The following is a 20,928-nucleotide window of genomic DNA, read 5'->3' on the forward strand; positions in this document are numbered from 1 at the left end:
TTGATGGGTAGATAGATAGGTAGGTATATAGGTAACTAGGTAGATAGATAAATAGATTGGTAGATAGATAGGTAGATCGATAGATAGATAGTTAGAGTGGATTGATAACTTTTATAAAGATTGATGAGCGTATGCTTTACTTTGTCGATATAATTTTTGTTCTTGCTATCTCTTGACAATTTTGCTCGACCTGTGAAAGACCTCAAATTGAAAGAGTTAATAAAGTCCATAATAACTGCTTGGTTTTGAAAAGTCACAACTAAGCTTTATAAAATAGTCTGGAGATAGCAAGAATTAATTGCCAAAGACATCCTTAGACTGAAGTAGATATTTCTGTTGTTTTATTATAATTTCTGAAGCATGCTTTTGCCGGATTGCACTTTCACATGGCTGAGTCAAGCTGGTACAATGTCCATTCATCTTTTACTGTTGTATCATATATTTCTTTAATTATATGAGTGATTTTAGCATAGAACTTCATATAATTGCTGGTTCTAAAGTCAGTAACAGTCAGTGGAACACTGTATGCATCTTCCTGACATGTTTATCACCACTTTCATTCATCCATCCATCCATCAGTCTATCCATCCATCCATCCATCCATCCATCCATCCATCCATCCATCCATCTTCTCTGCCCCATCAGGCGGATAGAGACCCGAGACTTGGCAACTCATTCGTGATATGAAGGCAAAGGTAACCAAACTTGCTTGTCACTGAATGATGTTATATGATGAACACCCTTACAGGCCTCATCAGGTTGGAGTGTCTTAATCCTCCATTTGGTTACTTGGTTACCATCTGGTATAGCAAATAGTGTCTTGCTTTACTATCCGTATACTTCAGCATGTAGAATTAGATCTAGTAGTCATAGTCTACTCTGTAACAAACAGCCTTGAAAGGATCTTGAGGTCTGTTGCTATTTGCTTTCCTTCATACTCCTTTGTACAAGTAACCATTTGGCTTGTCAGGTGTACTGTCTCCTGAAGGCAGCACTACATAGAGTGAGTGGATGGTGGGCACTTCCATCTATCAACTCTAACTTTTTGTAATTTTGGCCTTCTGTTTCCAAGGACTGTGCAGTATTGTAAAGCTAATCACTTCCTCTGCTTTGTTATTTACTTGTGCATCATTCATTCCCTCCCTCCCTCCCTCCCTCCCATCATTCATTAACCCCCCTCCCTCCCTATCAGGAGCTTAGAGGCTTGGGGCTAGGCTACCCAGTCCTGATATTTAAAGCAAGGGTGACCAGTCAGTAATCCATGAATAACATATCATATCACTAATTTGACCATCTTTATTTTCCTGCAGGGTCAGAAAACAGTGATATAGAGGAGGACTGTGAGGCGGAGAGAGAGGATGGAGGGGAAGACAGCCCGATTGCCCAGTGCTTTGTGTCCGTAGAGCAGCCAGTGTCTGGATGTTTCCACTCCAATATGCTGGGCCAGAATGAAAGGTGAGTGTGTGTGTGTGTGTGTGTGTGTTTGTGTGTGTGTGTGTGTGTGTGTGTGTGTGTTTGTGTGTGTGTGTGTGTGTGTGTGTGTGTGTGTGTGTGTGTGTGTATTTACGTATTTGTATTTACCCATTTGTAGTATATAGGAATTGAGCTAAGCTCATGTTGTCCTGTCTCCATATCTATATTTATCCAGTCCAGTTTATATTTATCTAGTCTAGCAAAATTAAACATGTCCACCGTAATACAACAAATATTCTACAGCCATAGTACAAGTAGAGTAACCCCAGTCTATCTGACAAAGCAGACCCTTCAACTGCAGGCAAGCAATTGCTCATACAGGTCTAACTTATGTAGTGAACTGATGTTCTCTTGCGGCAGACAGCTCCTCACCACAGTGAGATGCGGGGAAGAATGTGTAGGTTTGATTCCCGGATGGACTTTGCATTTGTGTGTCAGCACTTTTAACAGGAGCACAATAATTTGTTCAACATCACCCCATTACATTATTTGGTTATATGGTTACAGGTACTACCTAGTGATGTAAATGGCATCCTGGGTTATTGGCTACTATTAGGCTTGTCACTCGGTGTAGTCACCTAAGGAAGAAGTAGGCAGCACTACATCAAGTGAGTGGATGATGTTCACCACCGCCTACCACGCAGCAGTAATGGATATGTCAACACTATTGTGAAAAGTCTCCTCATAAATGGAGTAACATCATCTGGAAGTTAATGGAATGAAATGAAAAAGTAAACAGTGAGTTTTTTGGTAATTAACTGTGTAGTTAGTAGCTAAAAAGAACATAAAAATTAAACAGAGGTTATGAGAAGGACTTGGGTCGTTTTATTAGTGGCATAAGTGGCATTGTAGCATCTTTTTAGTGATTTATTTGCATATTACACCTTACCATTCACTTGTATACATTTTGATTGCTTTAGTATAGAAAAACTTGGTTTCGGTAATATGCAAGAGGGTAGTGAGGTGTGATGGGCAGAGCAGCTCAATAAGGAAGGATAATACTGTAGTGCAATTTCCAGTGCCACTTTGAATATAGCATTGAGGCTGAGGGTAGTACCTGTAGCAATAGAAGTTTATTGTTGGTAGTGGATGGAGAGTGTGTCATCATCGTTGTCGTTGTTGTCATCATCATCATCATCATCATCATCATCATCATCAGTGCCTTTGCTGCCTGCTGGGAATCCTGAACAGAGGGTAGCCATGACAGAAATGCCTCTAGGCTACTTTATTTGTACACACCTATCGCTGTCTCAAACACTCCTCATCCTCATCCTTCTCTTTCATCAGTATACTGCTCCACTCTCTTCCTCCATACTGCTTTAGGTCTGCCTCAAGTAACAGCAAACAGAGATACATCCATTCACCATCCAATCCTATGTTGCCCCATGAGGAGCATAGGAGCCCTGTGCTAGGTCCTGACATTTAAGATGAGAGTGAAATTAAGATGAGAGCGAGTAAACATTGAAGATGAGAGTGAATTTACGGTGTGAGTGAATGAACATTGAAGATGAGAGTGAATTTAAAGTGAGAGTGAGTAAACATTTAAGATAAGAGTAAATTTAAAGATAAGAGTGAATTTAAGGTGAGAGTAAGTAAACATTTAAGATGAGAGTGAGTAAAGAAGGATAAATAAATGATTAATACATATGAATTTCTCACCAGGGACATACACATCATTGAAGTCGAGGGAAGCAGTAACAGCAACGGCAGCCTGGTGTTGTGGGTGGTGGGGGGCAGTGCCGGGGGTGGCAGTAATGGTGGTGGTGGTGGTGGTGGTGGCAGCGTGGAGCGAAACATAACACTGGTACTGCGCACCTCTCGCCCCACCACATGGTCACTGCGCACAGCCAGCCTACATGGCACCATTACACTGCTTGTGGTAAGTATTAGTATTGGTGTGAGAAGATTGCAGCTCTTCATTTCCGACCTTTGTGAGAGAGAGAGAGAGAGAGATGTGAGATGGTGAGAGGGCAATTTGATGACAGATAAAAGAGTTGTGTAGAGGTGACATGTTTATGGCCATGCTCTTCCAGAATAAGGCATCTTCAGTGAATAGAAAGCGTCTGAACAAGTAGCTTTTGGCTTATCATTCATGAACTGAACCTTGCACGGAGTATAATGTTGCAGATTGTATTACTGTTAAACTTAAATTCCCTTATGATGCATGAGATTATGAAGGAGATTCCTTGAAAATCCTTACTTGTAGAGGCTTCCAAAAGTTTTATGGCGTGATTTGTGTTCCCAGTCACTTTTTGCAAGAAAATAGTCATGGCCCAATTCACATCATACTGAACTAGAGCAGTAAGTTAAATTAAGATAAGATGGGTTGGATTTGTATGGGTCTAGTATACGCTAGTTGCTGGATCATTCAACTGTCACATCCACACAGACTCTTTCCCTGAGGTGCTGGAGAGGGACACAATCCTGTGGTGGCACCGAAATAAGCAGACAGAGGAACCACCTGGCCATATGAATCCCCCAGCCCCATCCATGTCCCCCTAGAAGAGGATGGTTGGTAGTAGCAGCAAGGTATCTTCAGCTTGCAGTTCATCGTGGTTCGTATCCAGATGAGCTTGGGGCCACAGTGACAGCAACAACAGCAGCAGCAGCTGTCAGTAACAATAACAGCAACATTAATAACATAACTCTTCCATGTACAGCACTAAGCTCCTCCATTGTGGACAACAGCAACAGCAGAACTCCTCTTTGTACAACACTAAAGTACTCCATTTTTTAACAACAAGAACAATAACAACTACATCAGAGCTCTGCCTTGAATAGCATTGACTCCTTTTGAAGCTGCAGCAATGAAAATAAAAATAACAGTAACAGGAACATCAACAACATAGCTTTTCCTGATGTAGCACTAAGTTACAGTACTCCATTTTGTTTTCCCATAGGGTGGAGGTGACCAAGTTGAAAATACCTCCGTGTCTGGTGTGGGGGAGGGTGGGGGTGGAGGTGTAGGTGTGGAGGTGCAGCGAGCGGAGGTGCCGGGAAGGTTTGAGCAGCTGATCATGATGGTGCTCACCAAACTGGGGCCGCCTGTCTCGTACGCCCGCATCACCGCGCCCACCTCCATTACCCTCACTGTCCCGCCAAAGCCTGGTTAGTTCAGCTGAATGTACAGTGCAATAAGTTCTAATGAAATGTTGATCTGTACAATATTGATACAACCACCTTCACATATAAGTTCTGTACGTCAGGCAGTGGTGTGTTAAAAGCTCTGTGACACTAATGTATTGGTTTACATTTCATATCTATTGTGTTCAATCAACCTCATTTTAGTTGTCATATCATAGCAGACAAAACGCTGCAAACAAATGCATTGGTGGCACATGATACTCCCCAACACACCATCCCCTGAATACTTAAATGAAGCTGATTGTACCTTGTGTTTTAGAGGTGGTAGTGATGATGACGATATGTGTAGTGATGCTTCTTTGTGTTGCAGAGAGCCGTGTGGTGTTCCCTTCCTTCCATTCTGATGACGACCGGCCCACAGGTGAGTCTGATGGTTGACTAAGATTTTTTTTATTTCATTTCCTTTTTCTTTTTTTTTCTTCCCCTCCCCTACAGAGTTGCTGAAGAGGGATGTCTTTTTGTGATGTCACTGAACTGGGTAGTGGAGCTGCCCAGTTATGCAAATGTTCCTCAGCTCTCTATGCCTCAAAAGGAGGATGGTAGGCTGCGGAGAGAGACAGCTTCAACCATCCATCCACTGGGATCACATTCATATGAACCTGGGGCTACTGTTATCTTTTATCCCTTGAATATGCTGACATATTTTTCATATTACTCAGGCCACCACAAGATATGTTCAGCTTTATTAAGGAAATAAGACAAGTTAAAGTGAACAGAGTGTAGTTCTTTATCTCCCATGTACTGATACTGTACGTGTACTCCACCTTCCACGTGCTGATCTTCTACTACCCACCTTATAGTGTACGTGGAGGAGCCAGTTAGTGTGGTGCGTGGATCCCTTCATGTGGAGTGTGACAACAACTTCATGACTGTGGCGCTGCCCTATTCTGCTACCCGACGCCTCAGTGCCAGGGGGGGCATGGCAGGGATGACCCTGTCTGACCCGGCGTGTGAAGGGCAGCGCAATGGCAGCCACTGGGTCATTCGAGCACCCCTCAACCGTTGCGGCATCACCCGTGCCCGTTCCATCATGCGGCCTGGCTCAGAGACTTATACCAGCTATGTAAGTAGTCTGTGAATTTGAATGTGGGAGGAGGCATGTTGGGCCTAGAGGAGGGTGGATAGATGTGGTAAGTGAATGTGTCTGAGAGAGATGTACTGTACTTTGTGGGAGCAAATTAGGCTAGGGAATTGAGAAGTGATTGAGCTGGCTGGATAAATTTTATGTGGAGGTGTGTATGATGAGGGTTTGGCATCCCTTTTTAACTTGACATTCATTGAATTGACTGTCATATGAGTGGATGTGATGTTATGTGTGGAATGTTTTTTAATCTGTCAGGTGGAGTCAGGATTCCAGAGGTTTGAATGATGAGTGAATGAATGTGTGGGTCATTCATTTGGGCAAACTTTGATTATTGTCTCATTCTTTTAGTTTTATTGAAACACTCCTACACACCAAATCAGTACTGTACACAAATGTTGAAAAATTTACTGCACATACCCCTCCCCCCACACACACACACATCGTCCAGACTAAAAACTTAAACGAGTTCAAAGCAAAATTTGACTTAATGAGAAAAAGAGACGGAACCCCACGAGCGTAGCTCATTTCCTGTATATCACAACTAGGTAAATACACACACACACACACACACACAAATAAAATGTTTAGCAACCTCCGTATGTACCTTTTTCCCACTCCAGGTAAAGGTGGAACTAAGCCCAAGTTTCTCCGATGATGAGGATCTTGATGGTTCTGGTTATGGTGCAACGGATGACACCCTCCCCACACACCTCTCCCCCATACAAGTCCAGTGTCATGTCCACACCCCTCGACCTGCCCCACCCACCCCACCACCCCGCCCCGTCCTGCCCATTCCACCCACTCCACCACCTCACGCCAAGGTATGTATGCTAAAATTTTTGGGAAGGGAAGAAGATTGGAGGATAAATATACACTGCTTTTAATTTACTTTGCAAAAGGTTGAAGATACTCTCTGCTTTAGATTTGTTTTGCTCGATGATTAAGATACTCTGCGTTAAATTTGTTTTACTAGAGAATAAAGATACAGTACTCTGCTTTAAATTTGTTTTGCTTGAGGATAAAGATACTCTGCTTTAATTTTGTTTTGCCTGAGAATAAAGATACTCTCAGCTTTAAATTTGTTTTGCTTGAGGATAAAGATACTGTACTTTGCATTAAATTTGTTTTGCTTGAGGATAAAGATACTCTGCTTTAAATTTGTTTTGCTCGAGAATAAAGATACTTTCAGCTTTAAATTTGTTTTGCTCGAGGATAAAGATACTCTCTGCTTTAAATTTGTTTTGCTCGAGGATAAAGATACTCTCTGCTTTAAATTTGTTTTCATTGAAGATAAAGATACTCTCTGCTTTAACCCGCCGCATTGCCGGCTATTTTTAGCCTTATGGGTCACCCCAGTGCTGGTCTTTTTTTTTTTTTTTTTTTTTTTTTTTAAATGATAGATTTTGATGTGGAAACAACGAATTTTGCCATTAAAATGCTCACCGAGGCTCAGAAATGAGTTTTATTGAGTTCTGCATACTCGTGTACAGGTATAGCCGCTCTCTCACGCTCACCACGTACGTGAGAGAAAGCCGTTTTCTATGTAAGGTATACTCAGGTATTTATGGCTGGGAAGGTATAGAAATGTTCAGTACACTTTTCTGATTACTTATTACATCAGCATCTATCACAATTTGCATGTCTTTCTCAATGTGAATGCATTATCTTACACTTACTTGAAGATAGGTACAACCTGACTTCATTACGTACAGTCCTGTCACTTACAAGAAGGTATTTACAACTTGACTTCACTATATAGCCCTTACACTTACAAGAAAATATTTACAACTTACACTTATATGAAAATATTTACAAAATGCCTTCACTATGTAAGCACTGGGTGAGGCACACTGGCAGAGTGAATCAGAGCGAGCATGAGGGGGGGAACGAGTGAGTGTATGGCCTTGACAGCCTGGGGGATGGTAGAGGAACAGTTACCTTACATGCCTGCCAATTTTTACCCACGAATCTTGAAAAATGCGGTCACAGTGAAGTTTTTTATTTTAAACCGTTTTAAAATGGCACTGGCACTGGCCGCGGAATTATGTCAGACCGTTTTAAAATGGCACTGGCACGCGGCGGGTCAAATTTGTTTTGCTTGAGGATAAAGACTGCTTTAAATTGTTTTTGGTATTGAATAAAGATACTCTTTTTTGCATAATCATTTCATCCTGAGGATATCTTTGTTTTACACTGTACTTTTCTCTTGTATTGTGCTTCTGCTATCTTGTTACACCTTCAGGCTTCTCTGCACTGTAATACTGTTAGTCCACCCATTGCTTCATGTAGTCTGTTTTGCACTCCTTTGCATATACTTTCATAGCAGTCACCCAATTTGATTTCTGCACCATTTTGTAATTAGTTTGGCTGTTTATATCCTCCCTGTTATGTCTCTCTATGAAAGCTGTTTTTACCAGAAGCATTTCCATGGCATCTCTGAATTCCAGAATGATGATAGTGATGATGATGATGATGATAATGTTAACAGTGATGATTTTAGTGATAATGAATTCAGTGGCTGGATACTCAGAAGTGGTCACAGGTTGTGACATGGTGTTTCTCATACCTTTTGATAAATCTTGTGACCTCTGTACAACATTGCAGGTCCCCGATGACCAAAAATAAAGAAATAAATAAATAAATAAAAAATAAATAAATGTTATGATATTGTAAGCTATAGTTCATTTACCTTAACGTGACTTAGATTTTCATTGATTTCTTTAGCTTATTTCACTTAGCTCAGTGGGAGAATAAGAACACCATGGCTCTGTTTCCTTTCTGCGGCACTTCTTTGTGACAAGTATCCTCTTCTGGTGTTAGTCTGTTGTTGCAAGTTAGCATTCTAGGTGGAGAGATGACAATTTTAGTCCACTTGACTGCAGAAAGAGTATGGTCATAAAGGAGTTTGAAAATTCTCAGTAGAGGGCCAGGTGTTTGGTACCCAGCCAATCACCATCATCTAAACACAAGAGTCAGTGAGAGTTAAGCCATGCCCTCAAGTAAATCTGACTGGGTATGTGGAGTGGCTGCTTGATGTTTTGACTCACAGGTGGAGTATAATGCCCAGTTGTTTCTTTTGTATTAATTTCCTTTTATGTACGGTTATTTCTTCTTGCCAGTACAGTAACTCCTTATTCCCTTTTCATTTTTGCTGCTTCTTATTGTTTTTCCTTTGTTATGTCTTTTTTTTTATTGGATCGCTTCAGAATGCATATCTGTTGTTTATGATTTTATCCTTCATTCTTTCCTCTTCCTTCTGCATGTGGGTGACTCTACACTGAGTGGCAAGCCAAATGGTTTCCTGTACACTAGGAAACCATTTACTACGCTGGGTGGTAACCATATAACCAAATTTTGGCGCCTGGTGGTTTAGTGAGTAATTATTGCGCTTCAGTCGGATTGAGCTGGTGAAGGTTTATATCCAAGGGGTGGTTGGGGTTGATTTATCATGTAATGCCACTCAAGGATGAGTGAGGCTGGTCACTCTCATCTTAAATGTCGGGACCAACTGCTTAGCCCCGGGCTGCTACGTTCCTCATGGGCAATGTAGGATTGAATGATAGATGGATGGATGGATGGATCTACTTTTCTGTTTTTCTTTATTTGATTTCCCTACCCAAGTTAATTTCCTGTCTTTTTTTTGCTTATACATAATTCCATTTCTGATTTCTTTATTCAGTTTCCTCATCCCAGCTAATTTCTTTATTTTCTTCTTGATTATATATATATAATTTTTAACTCCTTTGTAAGGTGAATGTTTAGATACTGTATTAGTTATGCTAGAGAGTTTCATGGTGTCTTTTTCTGTGTTTCACTGTGAGACCTGTGCCAAGTTAAGGTAAAAGGACTATATCAGCACTCTACTCCAGCAGGGTCGAAACAGTGGTATGGGTGGTGCAACTTACCGTCTGGAGATGTTCCGAGACCGGCAACACACGCACCCTTTCCCTGCCCACCGTCGGCACCCGCTTCTGCCCATCTTTGCACCTCTCAACCACTCGCTCTATGTCAAGGCTGCCCTGGCTAGTGGTGAGTGGTGTGTGTGTGTGTGTGTGTGTGTGTGTGTGTGTGTGTGTGTGTGTGAGAGAGAGAGAGAGAGAGAGACTGGTTGATTGATTGATTGATTGAGTTGGCAGCAAGTAAGGAGGATGAAGCAGACATAGAGAGAGAGAGAGAGAAAAAAATGATTGTTTGATTTAGAGAAACTGAATAAGACAAAGCAATCAAACAGGGAGTCAAGACAGGAATGAAAGCAAGAAGGGAAGGATACGGAAAAAAAGAAGAGAGTTAGAGGGATGAGAAGGGTAAGTGTATTGTAGTGTGAGAGGCAATAATTACAGTAAGGAAAGAATGGACTGTTTTGAGTTTTATTTTGTGAGAGTAAAGTGATATAAAGGAGCATTGTGGTGTGGATGTGGATCTGATAGGAAGCATTAGGAGGAATACACTGAGGTGGTTTGGCCATGTGGAGAGGATGGAGGGTGAAAGACTGACGAAGAGAGTGTATGTGAGTGAGATGGAGGGGGGGAGAGGGAGGGGGAGGCCGAGGATGAGATGGAGGGATGGGGTGGAGAGGTATTTGAGAGAGGGGGGTGTGAGTTGGGAGCAGGGCAGTGAAATGGCGGGGGACAGGGCGACGTGGAGGCGATTTGTTTGTGGCCACCCCGAACGGGACTGAGGCATCTAGCAATAGATAGATAGATAGATAAAGTAAGCCGTATAAGAACACAAGTTATGATTGAGAGCAGTGGGAATGAGTTTTGAGAGGACCATGTTGAGTTACGTGGAGAGAGAGACAAGTGAGGAATTAAAGGAGCATTGTGATGTTAATGTGAATGTGATTGAAAGTGTAAAGGGAAGTACTTAGCAGTGGGTTGACCATGTGGAGAGAATGGAGGATGAGAGAATGTATGTGAGATTGTAATTGGAGACTGTATGTGAGTGAGGTGGAGGGGAGAGGGGAGGGAAAGACTGAGGATGAAACTGAGGGATAAAATGAAGAGGTATATGAATGAGGGTGGTGTGAATTAATGGGAGGGCCTCCGGGTAGTGGAGGGCAAGGTGAATTGGAGGTAATGGTTTGTGGTAGCCCTCTCTGGGATTAAGGATAGATAGGTAGATAAATGGATGGTTGGATGGATGGGTAGACAGAGACATAGATGGATGGATAGATAGATATACTCCATTTTTCTTGCAGTGATGCCGTGGACAGAGGCATATGATGTTGACCTGCGTGTGGTATTGGAGGAGTGTTGGCTGTCTCCTGACCCCACCCCTACCCCACCCCGGCCTGGCATGGGGCTGGGCGGAGGTGATGGGGTGGTGGAGCTTGTGCGCAAGTCTTGTGGGGTCCGGCCATCCGTTGTCGTTGACCCACCGGACTATGACTCCCGAACTGCTTCCTTCAGTTTCCAGGTGCGTCACAGTGTACTATTAGCAACAAAAATCTTAATTGCCCTTCCTGCTTCTCATCTCATGAATTAAATGGGTGGGAAAGGAGGCCCGGATGATGATGATGATGACCACTTTTGTCCTTACCTTTCACCCTTTCCCATTTTATATCAGGTTAGGGTGTTTGATCACCAATTGCCATACAGTTTGGTTATGTGCCTCTTAACCTGTCAGTCCCTTTTTTACCTGTCAGTCCCTTTTTTATCGTATCATCATTCACGCAGTCCATTCATCTCTTCTTCCACCTTCCTCTTTTCTGCCTTCCTCTCTTCCACCTTCTTCTCCTCCACCATCTTCTCCTCTGTCTTCCTGTCTTCCACCGTCTTCTCTTCCACATCCTCTCTTCCATCTTCCTCTCTTCCACCTTCCATCTTCCTCTCTTCCATCTTCCTCTCTTCCACCTTCCTCTCTTCCAGCTTCTTCTCTTCCACCTTCCTCTCCTCCATCTTCCTGTCTTCTTTCTTTTGTGTACCTCCTTTGCCATAACTCTCCTTCCCTCCCATCATCTTCCTCCTCATCACATGCCCATATCAGTGTAGTTTTGTGCTATAACTTTACTGTTCCCCTGTTGACTGAGGGAGACAGTATAAAATAAGGCTATGATGGTGGTGATGATGGTGATAGTGATGTTGATGATGATGATGATGATGATGTGGATAGTTTGTGTTTTCTTTCCCAGTTGTTTCCAGAAATGGTTGGCAAGTAAGTAACTGGTTTTGGCACTTGGTTTAGCCCCCAATTCATAGACAAAAACGTCAGCTGTACCAAGACCAACTTCAGTAAGGCAGTTCATTTACCCCTTTGAATCTGTTGGTGCAAATTTAAAGTTTGTGCTCTCTGCAAAAGATTTTATTCAGCCGAGACAAGATACTGCAACAGGAGGAGAAATATCCAGCCTTTATTTAGTTTTTCGCTATCATAAATCCCCCCAAAGTTGAACGAAATAGAGATAAAAAGAATGAAAGTGAAAATACATAATGGATGGGGTTAGAGAAAGCTTAGTGTCTTTTGATTGATTGATTGATTGATTGATTACAGGTTCTGGAGGAGTACATGGCAGTGAGTCCTTTCTACCTGCACTGCCAGCTTGGTGTGTGCTCTGCCGACTCTCTCCCACGCCCTGCAGTCAATAGGGTATGATAAACACACACACACACACACACACACACACACACACACACACACACACACACACACACACACACACACACACACACACACACACACACACACAGCCGGAGAGAGAGGACGTCCCAGGCATCGCTCCTGACCTTGAGTAGTTTCAGGAATTTTGTCTGTCCTGTCTCCTAGGGTCTTTCTTTAAATTTAAAATAATGAAAGTTGGTAGACTACCAAAAATGTAAAGATTTGTTGGCAATAGTATACATGAATGTTTGTGGCTTATTGGTAACAGCTGTTTAGGTACTTGATCGGTACGTTAAAGATGGCCGAAAATGTAAACAATGAGGGAATGGAATTTCAAGGATTTGATGCTAATACTAATGTCATGGACCTAGTGAAAACATTAATTATGAGGATTAGTGAACTCGAAAAAAAAGTAGAGAATCTAGTGATAAAGGATGTGTCAGGAAATACGGAAACCACCATACAGAGTCTAATCCAGTCCAATGAAACAGCCAAAGAAGAGATTAAGAATTTGAAGCGGGAAAATGTTGAACTGAGGAGGAAACTTGAAGAGAGTACTAATAAAACGGAGAAGGTGAGTAATGTACTAGAAGAACACAAGGCAAAGTGGGCACACGTAGAGGAAGAACAGAAAGAAGTGGTCAGCTTAAGAGAGATCATCCAGGAAGAAAGGGAAATGAACAAGAAAGAAATGGAAGAAAATGTAGTGAAAATACTGAAGAAAAAAGAGAAAATAGTGAGAGAAACTGTAGAAAGGAACAGATGTGTGGTAGTATTTGGAAACAGGGAAGAGGAAGAAAAGGTTAGGTTCGCAAGACTCGAGAGAGACACGAACATGGTGAGAGGAATATTAGGCAAGATTGACCCCGAAGGAAACAAGTGGGTAAAAGAAATTGAGGAAGTAAGGAGGATAGGGCCTTATAAGAAAGGGGAAACAAGACCAATGAGAGTCAAGTTTACATCAGAAAGTGTAATAAATGAGATACTTAAAGTGACCTGGAAATTAAGCAAAGAGGCGGGGATGGAAAATATTATAATAAGAAAAGATCTGAATGAAGAAGAAAGAGAAGCTTTAAAATCATTAAAGGAAGAAGTAAAGGAAAAAAATGATAAGAGGACAGAGGAAGAACGTAATACTTTTTTTGGAGAGTATTGGATATGAAAGTAAGGAAATGGTATTTAAGGAAATAGAAGTGAAGGAAATTAGGGGGATGGTTGTGAAAGATCAGAAGTTGAGGAAGTGGTACGGACAGAGAGTAGGAGAGAAGAGGGTATTAATAATGTCAAAAATAATTTGAAGGTGATATATACTAATGTTGATGGTTTCATATCGACAAGGATCGAAATTAATGATTTCTTGAGAGAACATGAACCTGATGTCATGTGCTTTGTAGAGACCAAATTAAGAGAAGATATTGATGTTCATTTGGGAGATGGTAAATACAAACTGTGGAGAAAAGACAGAAAAGAAAAAAAGGGAGGAGGAGTGATGATAGCAGTGAAGAACAACATAAATGTAGATACTGTGGAAATGGGAGAAGGCAGGGCTGAAGTGATATATATAAAATTAGAAACTGGAGAGAATGTTAAGAGAGATATGGCGGTAGTGTATGTTCCCCCAAAGACGAGAGCATGGAAGGATGACGAATACCATGAGATGTTGTCAGATATGGCTAGCTACTTGCAAAAAATAATTGAGAAAAGCAATAATATAATTTTGGTGGGTGACTTTAATTGTAAAGAGGTGAACTGGGAGGAATGGTACTCGGGAGGCGGCGAGGATTCGTGGGGTACTATGTTATTAAATATAATAATGAATAATGTGATGACGCAGTGGGTCAAAGAAGAGACACGGTTTCGAGGTGAGGACACACCAGCAAGGTTAGATTTACTGTTCACCAAAGAACCTGATGTAATAGAATCATTGGAATATCTCTGTCCTTTGGGAAAAAGTGATCACGTGGTCATTGAGTTCCAGATGTTAATAGGAAACGTCGAGCCAAGAGACGAGCTTCATAGACAGGGAAGATACAACTTTGGCAAAGCAAATTTTACAGGATTGAGAAACTTTTTTGAAAATGCGGATTGGAGAAAATTCAGAGAAACAAGAGAGATACAGAGGAAGTGGGATATCTTTCTAGACCTCTATAATTTGGGAGTGGAAAAATTTGTACCAAGAGTAAGAGGGAAAGAAAACAGGAAAAAGGAGTGGTTTAATAGAAGGTGTATGATAGCCAAAAAAGAGAGAGATAAGGCGTGGAACAATTGAAGAAAGAGAGGTAACGACAGAACAAAGGAAGAATATAAAAGAACAAGAAACGAATACACAAGAATACGTAGGGAAGAAGAAAGGAATTTTGAAAAAGGTATAATTGACAAATGCAAGGATGAACCCAAACTGTTTTATAGATTTGTTAATGGCAAACTGAAACAAAAGGAAGGAATCACCAAGCTGAAAGTAGATGGAGAGGTCTTTAATGATGCGGCAATGCAAGCAGAAATAATGAACAAACGTTTCCAGTCAGTTTTCACTAAAGAAAAGGAGCTTGTGGAAGGGGAGGGAGTGATTAGAAATGTTCCGGTGATGAAAGATATAAAAGTGGAGGTGCGGGAAGTGTATAAATTACTGGAAACTCAAGATGTAAGGAAAGCCCCAGGACCTGATGGAATTTCTAATTGGGTACTGAAGGAATGCAGAGAACAACTGGCGGATAAAATTCACAGCTTAATTGTATGCTCACTGGAAGAGGGGAAAGTGCCAAAAGAATGGAAGAGGGCAAATGTGGTACCAATTTACAAGGGAGGAAACAGGGAAGAACCCCTGAATTATAGACCAGTGTCTCTAACCAGCATGGTCGCAAAATTGTGTGAGAGAATCCTGAAAGACAGATGGATAAAATATCTGGAAGAGATGAATATTTTGGCTGAATGTCAGTTTGGATTCAGAAGTGGAAGGTCATGTGTTTCAAACTTGTTGAGCTTTTACTCAAGAGCGATTGATGTGGTACAGGAGAGAGATGGTTGGGTGGATTGTGTGTACTTAGACTTAGAGAAGGCCTTTGACAAGGTACCTCATAAGAGACTAATGTGGAAACTAGAATATATAGGAGGACTAAAGGGGAAACTTCTGGAATGGATGAGAGACTTTTTGAGAGACAGACAAATGAGGACAGTAATAAAGGAAAAGATGTCTGGATGGAGGGAAGTAACAAGTGGAGTCCCTCAAGGCTCAGTGTTGGCGCCAGTAATGTTCCTGATTTATGTAAATGATATGGTAGATGGAGTGAACAGTTATGCGAGTCTGTTTGCTGATGATGTAAAGATCTTGAGGAAGATAGAGGTTGAGGAGGATTGTAAAATACTGCAGGAGGATTTGGATAGGATACACAATTGGAGCCGGACGTGGGAAATGAAATTTAATGTAAAGAAATGTAAAATATTGGAAATGGGTAAAAGTACCAGGAGACCATCACTGAATTATTTTTGGGTAATGAATTAATCACAAAAAGGAGAGAAGAGAAAGATTTGGGAGTGCTGGTCCAAGATAGTTTGTCACCAGAAAAGCACATTAACAAGATAGTTGGAGAGACTTATAAGCTCTTGACTAACATAAGAGTAGCATTTCATTATATGGATGAGGAAATGATGAAAAAATTGATAGTGGCCATGATCCGCCCCAGGTTAGAATATGCAGCGGTAGTGTGGTCCCCACACAAAAAGAAAGATATAAACACAGATTGAGAGACATACAAAGACACAGCAACCAGATGGTCCCCAGTCTGACAGACCTGTCATACAGAGAGAGGCTGGAAAAACTGGATTTGCCTTCGTTAGAGGAAAGGAGAAAGAGGGGAGACATGATTGCGGTGTTCAGGACCATGGTGGGAGTAGATAAAATTGACAAAGAAGATCTGTTTGTATGGGATAAGAGAGCAACAAGAGGACATGGAATGAAATTGAAAAAGTCAAGCTGCTTGAAGGATATCAAGAAATATAGCTTTCCTTACAGAAGTATAGACTTATGGAATAGCCTGGACAAAGAGATCGTCCAGTCTAAAAACATAAACGAGTTTAAAGTTAAATTCGACTTATTGAGAAACAGCGACGGAAACCCACGAGCATAGTACATTCCGTGTATATCACAATTAGGTATATTCTTAAATATTTGGAACGACATAGACAAAGAGGTGGTGCATGAGAAAAACATTCATGTGTGTAAAGGTAGACTTGATAAATGTGGATATGGAGACAGGACAACACGAGCATTGCTCAATTCCTGTATACTACAAATAGGTAAATACAAATAGGTAAATACACACACACACACACACACACACACACACACACACACACACACACACACACACAGCATAAACATACCAGTAGTGTTTTAAGGTGATGTAAAGGCACTACAGCATATAGAAATAGTGATTATTTTTAGTCGTAAAATTGATAAAGATTAGGCAGTAAATACGAATGGTACTGAAAGCACATATTATGTTTGGTAATTCTTTGGACAGAGAGAGAGAGATTGAGCTGAAATATGGTGTTAGTCATGAAGAAGTGTTATGGAAAGGACATAGAACCATAGTTTTATCTTTTGCTACTGAGCTCTATTAAATAAGCAAAAAAGGACAAAAATCTAGACCAGGTTAATGTGAAAGGACTGTATCATTATCATATTCATACTCTTTCAGTGCATCATGCCAGGCTTGTACTGCACGAAGGAGAAGTTGATGCAGGTGTTTGACAGGCAGCCGTCCTCGTCCTCCCTCCACACCATCACCCTTGGACCCCTCACCCTCCACGCCACCACCCAGTGTGAGTACTGTTGTCGTTTGTGTTTTGGGCGCACTGTCATTGTTTGTGTATTGTGTATATTGTTGTTTGTGTTTTTTGTGTGTACTGTTTTTTTTTGTGTGTGTGTGTTTGGTTTCTGTAAATTTTTCCTTTTTTATCCTGTATTTACCACCCAGTGTGCCTGCTTTTGATGTTTGGAGGTTTTTGTTTCAACATTTTGTCTTTTTCTGTTTTATGTTTACCATCCAGTGTGCATACTCTTGATGTTTGGGTTTCTCTCTTAGGTAATTTTTCTTTTTACTCCTGTAGTTACCATCAACCATGCATTTTTTTTTTTTTTTAAGGTTACTCAGTTTCTTCTTTCATCTCAATGCTTTTTCAAATGGACAGTGTTGGTAGAGGCATAACTTGTATGTTGTGGAAGAAGAGAGTGGAGTAATACACTGAAAAAAGAGTAGGAAGAGGAAGAGGAATGTTTGAAAGAGTGAGATAGGTGTCTGTGGATGAGGTGTACTGGAGGCACTTCTTTCATGCCTGTCTTCTTTGTGGGGGATCCCAGAAAGCAAGGTGTCGAAGATATGATGATGATGATGATGATGAACAAGATGATGATGATGTTGATGATGATGATGATGATTGAAGATGATGATAACGATAATGATGATTGACGACGACAGTGGCGATGATGATTGACAACCACAACGATTAATGATGATGATACTTTTTGAACAGGAGGATTAGGTGTAGCCTTCATATATCCCTTCAGGATGAGAGGCATTTCTTGTGTTGAATTAACTTGTCTGGCAGCAACAAGAGTAAATTAAAAAGACCATCACACCCTCTGAATTTGGATTTTTTAGTTTTTCTCTCATGACCCAAGACAGTTTTGTTTTATGTAAGAGAGATCTCATGTATTTTGAAGGATTTATCAAGTCCCTACTTCCAGTCCGAAAACTCTATCCTAAGCTTAATATAACTGTCAGAGAATGGCAAAAATAAAGTGAAATAGATCAAGGGCTCTTCAAGTGGGATGCCATATGAGGACAGTTTGTAATAGGGCGCCATTCTGTTTATTCCCAACAGCGGCATTGTCAGGCAGCCACATCAAAGCAACAACCATCACCACAGAGCACAAGCACCAGAACAGCCACCACCACCACAACAACAACAACCACGCGAGTGACAGTACTGACAAGGCACAGATCATCGTGGTCGGGGGGCTGTCGACGGAGGTCGTGGTGGGCATTGCTCTGGCCTCCTTCGCTATTGGTGTCTGTCTCACCGCCACGTTATGGGTCATACACATGAAGACAGGTATGTCTTGTGGGGGCATATTTGTATCAGTTAAGGAGGATCTGTAGCACCTTTAGTCTGTCTGTATACAAGGTGGCCCATTTATAAGGCCTGTCTGCCACTTCACCAGGCTATATCTTGTGTTTTGTGGGGACAGTTCACTGTGCTTTATTATTGTCTCTCCTGCATAATTTATTCATTTCCCACTTCCACTGCTACACCAATGCCCAGCATTGTGGAGATGTCTCAGTCTGCTGGTGCACACATGGGTATTGAAGTGGGAGTAAGAAATGAAAATGCTGCAGGGTAGACATTGATAAAGCTGACCGGACCATTCCCCCAACACACGAGAGATTATTTGGCTGGGTAGAAGAGGAAGGTTATATAATGGCCACCTTATACATCAAAGAGCCTTCCTCCAGATGGTCCCAGTCCACATTCATCTGCAGTGATTTAGTATGTGTTTTCCTTTAGTTGACTTCTTTATAATAGCCGTGTTCTTCAGTTCATGGCCTAGACTGCACAATACTCACTTGCAGTTCAACATCATTTGGAAGAACCAGATATGATTCATGTATTTTATGCTCAGTATTTCAGTGCAAGTGAGGTTGTTTTTCATCATATAATGGTGCCTGAAGCATATTATAAGTTGGTCCCCTGCCTTGAAATGCTGTGGTCTGCAATGGTCAGGCCTCGGTCTCCTTTGCCTTGAAGTGAGCGATGTGGGGTTGGCTGTTACTGTTTTTATTTTCAGCCACTTGGCATGTGTGTATCAGACTCGTGCTATGTAGTCATCCTCCAGTCAGCCCAGTGTAGGGAGCAAAGTTTTATCCAAGGTTTGTGTTACATGGTTTTATAGAATTCATGTTTACGAGATTTTATCCAAGGGTTTTCATGAGGTTTCATCTAGGGTGTCTAGTGCTAACCCACATTCTCTTCTGCTCCTCAGACCCACGACGTCAGAAGCGACCTGACGGTGGACCCCGGAATTCCGGTTATGATCTGTCAGCGCACTCGGGCTCCTCCACCCCATCCTCCCAGGCCCCCATGACTGCCTGACGCCCGCCCCCCCTCTGGTCCCGCCGTGGCAAGCTCCACCATGCCCCACACCCCTCCACCAGCTGTGTGTAGAGGCGGTGAGGTGGGGGTGTGGACTTGGCAGGGGTGGGTTGTTTTCTGACCCGCCTCTGACCACCAGCTGGCATTGTGGGGTGTACAGCAGTGGAGAATTGGGCCGTGTTATAGTCCATTTTGATTTGGAATTACACATGACCATGATTTAAATCCTTCCACATGTATCCCATCTCCCTCACTCTTAACTCTTGATCATGAAATCCTTGAGCACCTGACTGTAACTCCATCATTTAAATCCATTCCAAGTACAGAAAATGGAGTTAAGAGTGAGGAACATGGAAGTTTTTGGAAGGGTGTTAGTTGTGGCCGAGTGTAATTCAAATTTGGCATGGATTATAGGTGTATGGTGGCATATTAGGCATTCTTGGAGCTATGGCATCCCTCAATCGGTAAACAGATGCCTTAGTAGTGTCGCAAAAGTACCAGGGAAGCAGCAGTGCCACCAGGATATTGTAGATAAGGTTGGTTCACTTCTGCCCATACGAGACTTGGCCCGGTACTCTTGTAAGGTCAGGAGGCTGTGTGGTACCTCTTCCTAAGCAGTTAATTACCTCAGCACACTTTATTATCGTCATGTGTGTTATTTGTGTTATTTTAAATTGACGTAGATTGCATAAATAACATCATCATCATCACAAAGAAATGATAATCCATCAAGTCCAGGATGTCCTTTATTTTCTTCTCATCATCCCTGTATGATTTTATTTTAGCTTCGGAGAGACCCTTGGAACTGGAAGGATAAGATATAACCTTAATAATTAAGTTGAATAAAATAGTACGATAGCAGCAAGAGTACCTTAACAAAGGTAACACTTACTGGATTGAAGAGCATCACTCCTTCAATCCGGCAATGTACAAGGTGGTCTAGAAATAGCACTCCACTCTGGTGATAGTCACAGTGTGGGAATGGCTCTGAGGTGTGTGTGTGTCTATGTGTGTAGGTGTGGCAGTGGAAGAAGGAACTAATAGATGATGCAGGGTAGACAGAGATAGCCATAAGCCGTTCCCTCAACACACGAGAAATTGCCTGGTGGAGCGTAAGAAGAGTGTTGTACATGGACTACCATGTATCATACTAGTTTATTCTTTGCTGTTGTCAGATGATTTTTATTCAGCTCTGTGGGGTTTTCTTATAGCAAAGGCTAAATTAAAGCTTATATCTAAACCCTCCAGGTGAAAGAGTGTACCCTAAGCCAAATAAAACTGTCTTTAGACAGATAAAAAAAAAAAAAAAAAAAAAAAAAAATGGCATCACCATAAGAAAGTGTTTAACCTGTCTCATCTCCAGAATAAAGCTAGTAAGGAAGAAGTGCCAGATTGTCTCCAAACCCCACAAGAGTACGAGCCTTGGCACATGTCACTCGGAATCCTGGGCCTAATATTAAGCAACTTCAACTCCTCCT

The 20,928-nt window shown here is 41.6% G+C and overlaps 1 protein-coding gene across 1 annotated transcript; it reads left to right on the forward strand.

Moving 5' to 3' along the window:
• The first annotated feature begins 1,354 nt into the window (after positions 1 to 1,354).
• LOC145401708 (transforming growth factor beta receptor type 3-like) lies at positions 1,355 to 19,450 on the forward strand. Its single transcript, XM_080273890.1, has 12 exons — positions 1,355 to 1,455; positions 3,136 to 3,352; positions 4,374 to 4,581; positions 4,928 to 4,978; positions 5,418 to 5,680; positions 6,322 to 6,522; positions 9,574 to 9,730; positions 10,899 to 11,116; positions 12,191 to 12,286; positions 16,996 to 17,119; positions 18,182 to 18,412; positions 19,341 to 19,450. The coding sequence occupies exons 1-12, from the start codon at positions 1,436 to 1,438 to the stop codon at positions 19,448 to 19,450; spliced, it is 1,896 nt and encodes a 631-aa protein (XP_080130016.1). The 5' UTR covers positions 1,355 to 1,435.
• The last annotated feature ends 1,478 nt before the right edge of the window (positions 19,451 to 20,928 follow it).

This window comes from Coenobita brevimanus, chromosome 56 (genome assembly GCF_032717465.1).
Source record: "Coenobita brevimanus isolate Jiangsu-jjx chromosome 56, ASM3271746v2, whole genome shotgun sequence".
Lineage (NCBI taxonomy): Eukaryota > Metazoa > Arthropoda > Malacostraca > Decapoda > Coenobitidae > Coenobita > Coenobita brevimanus.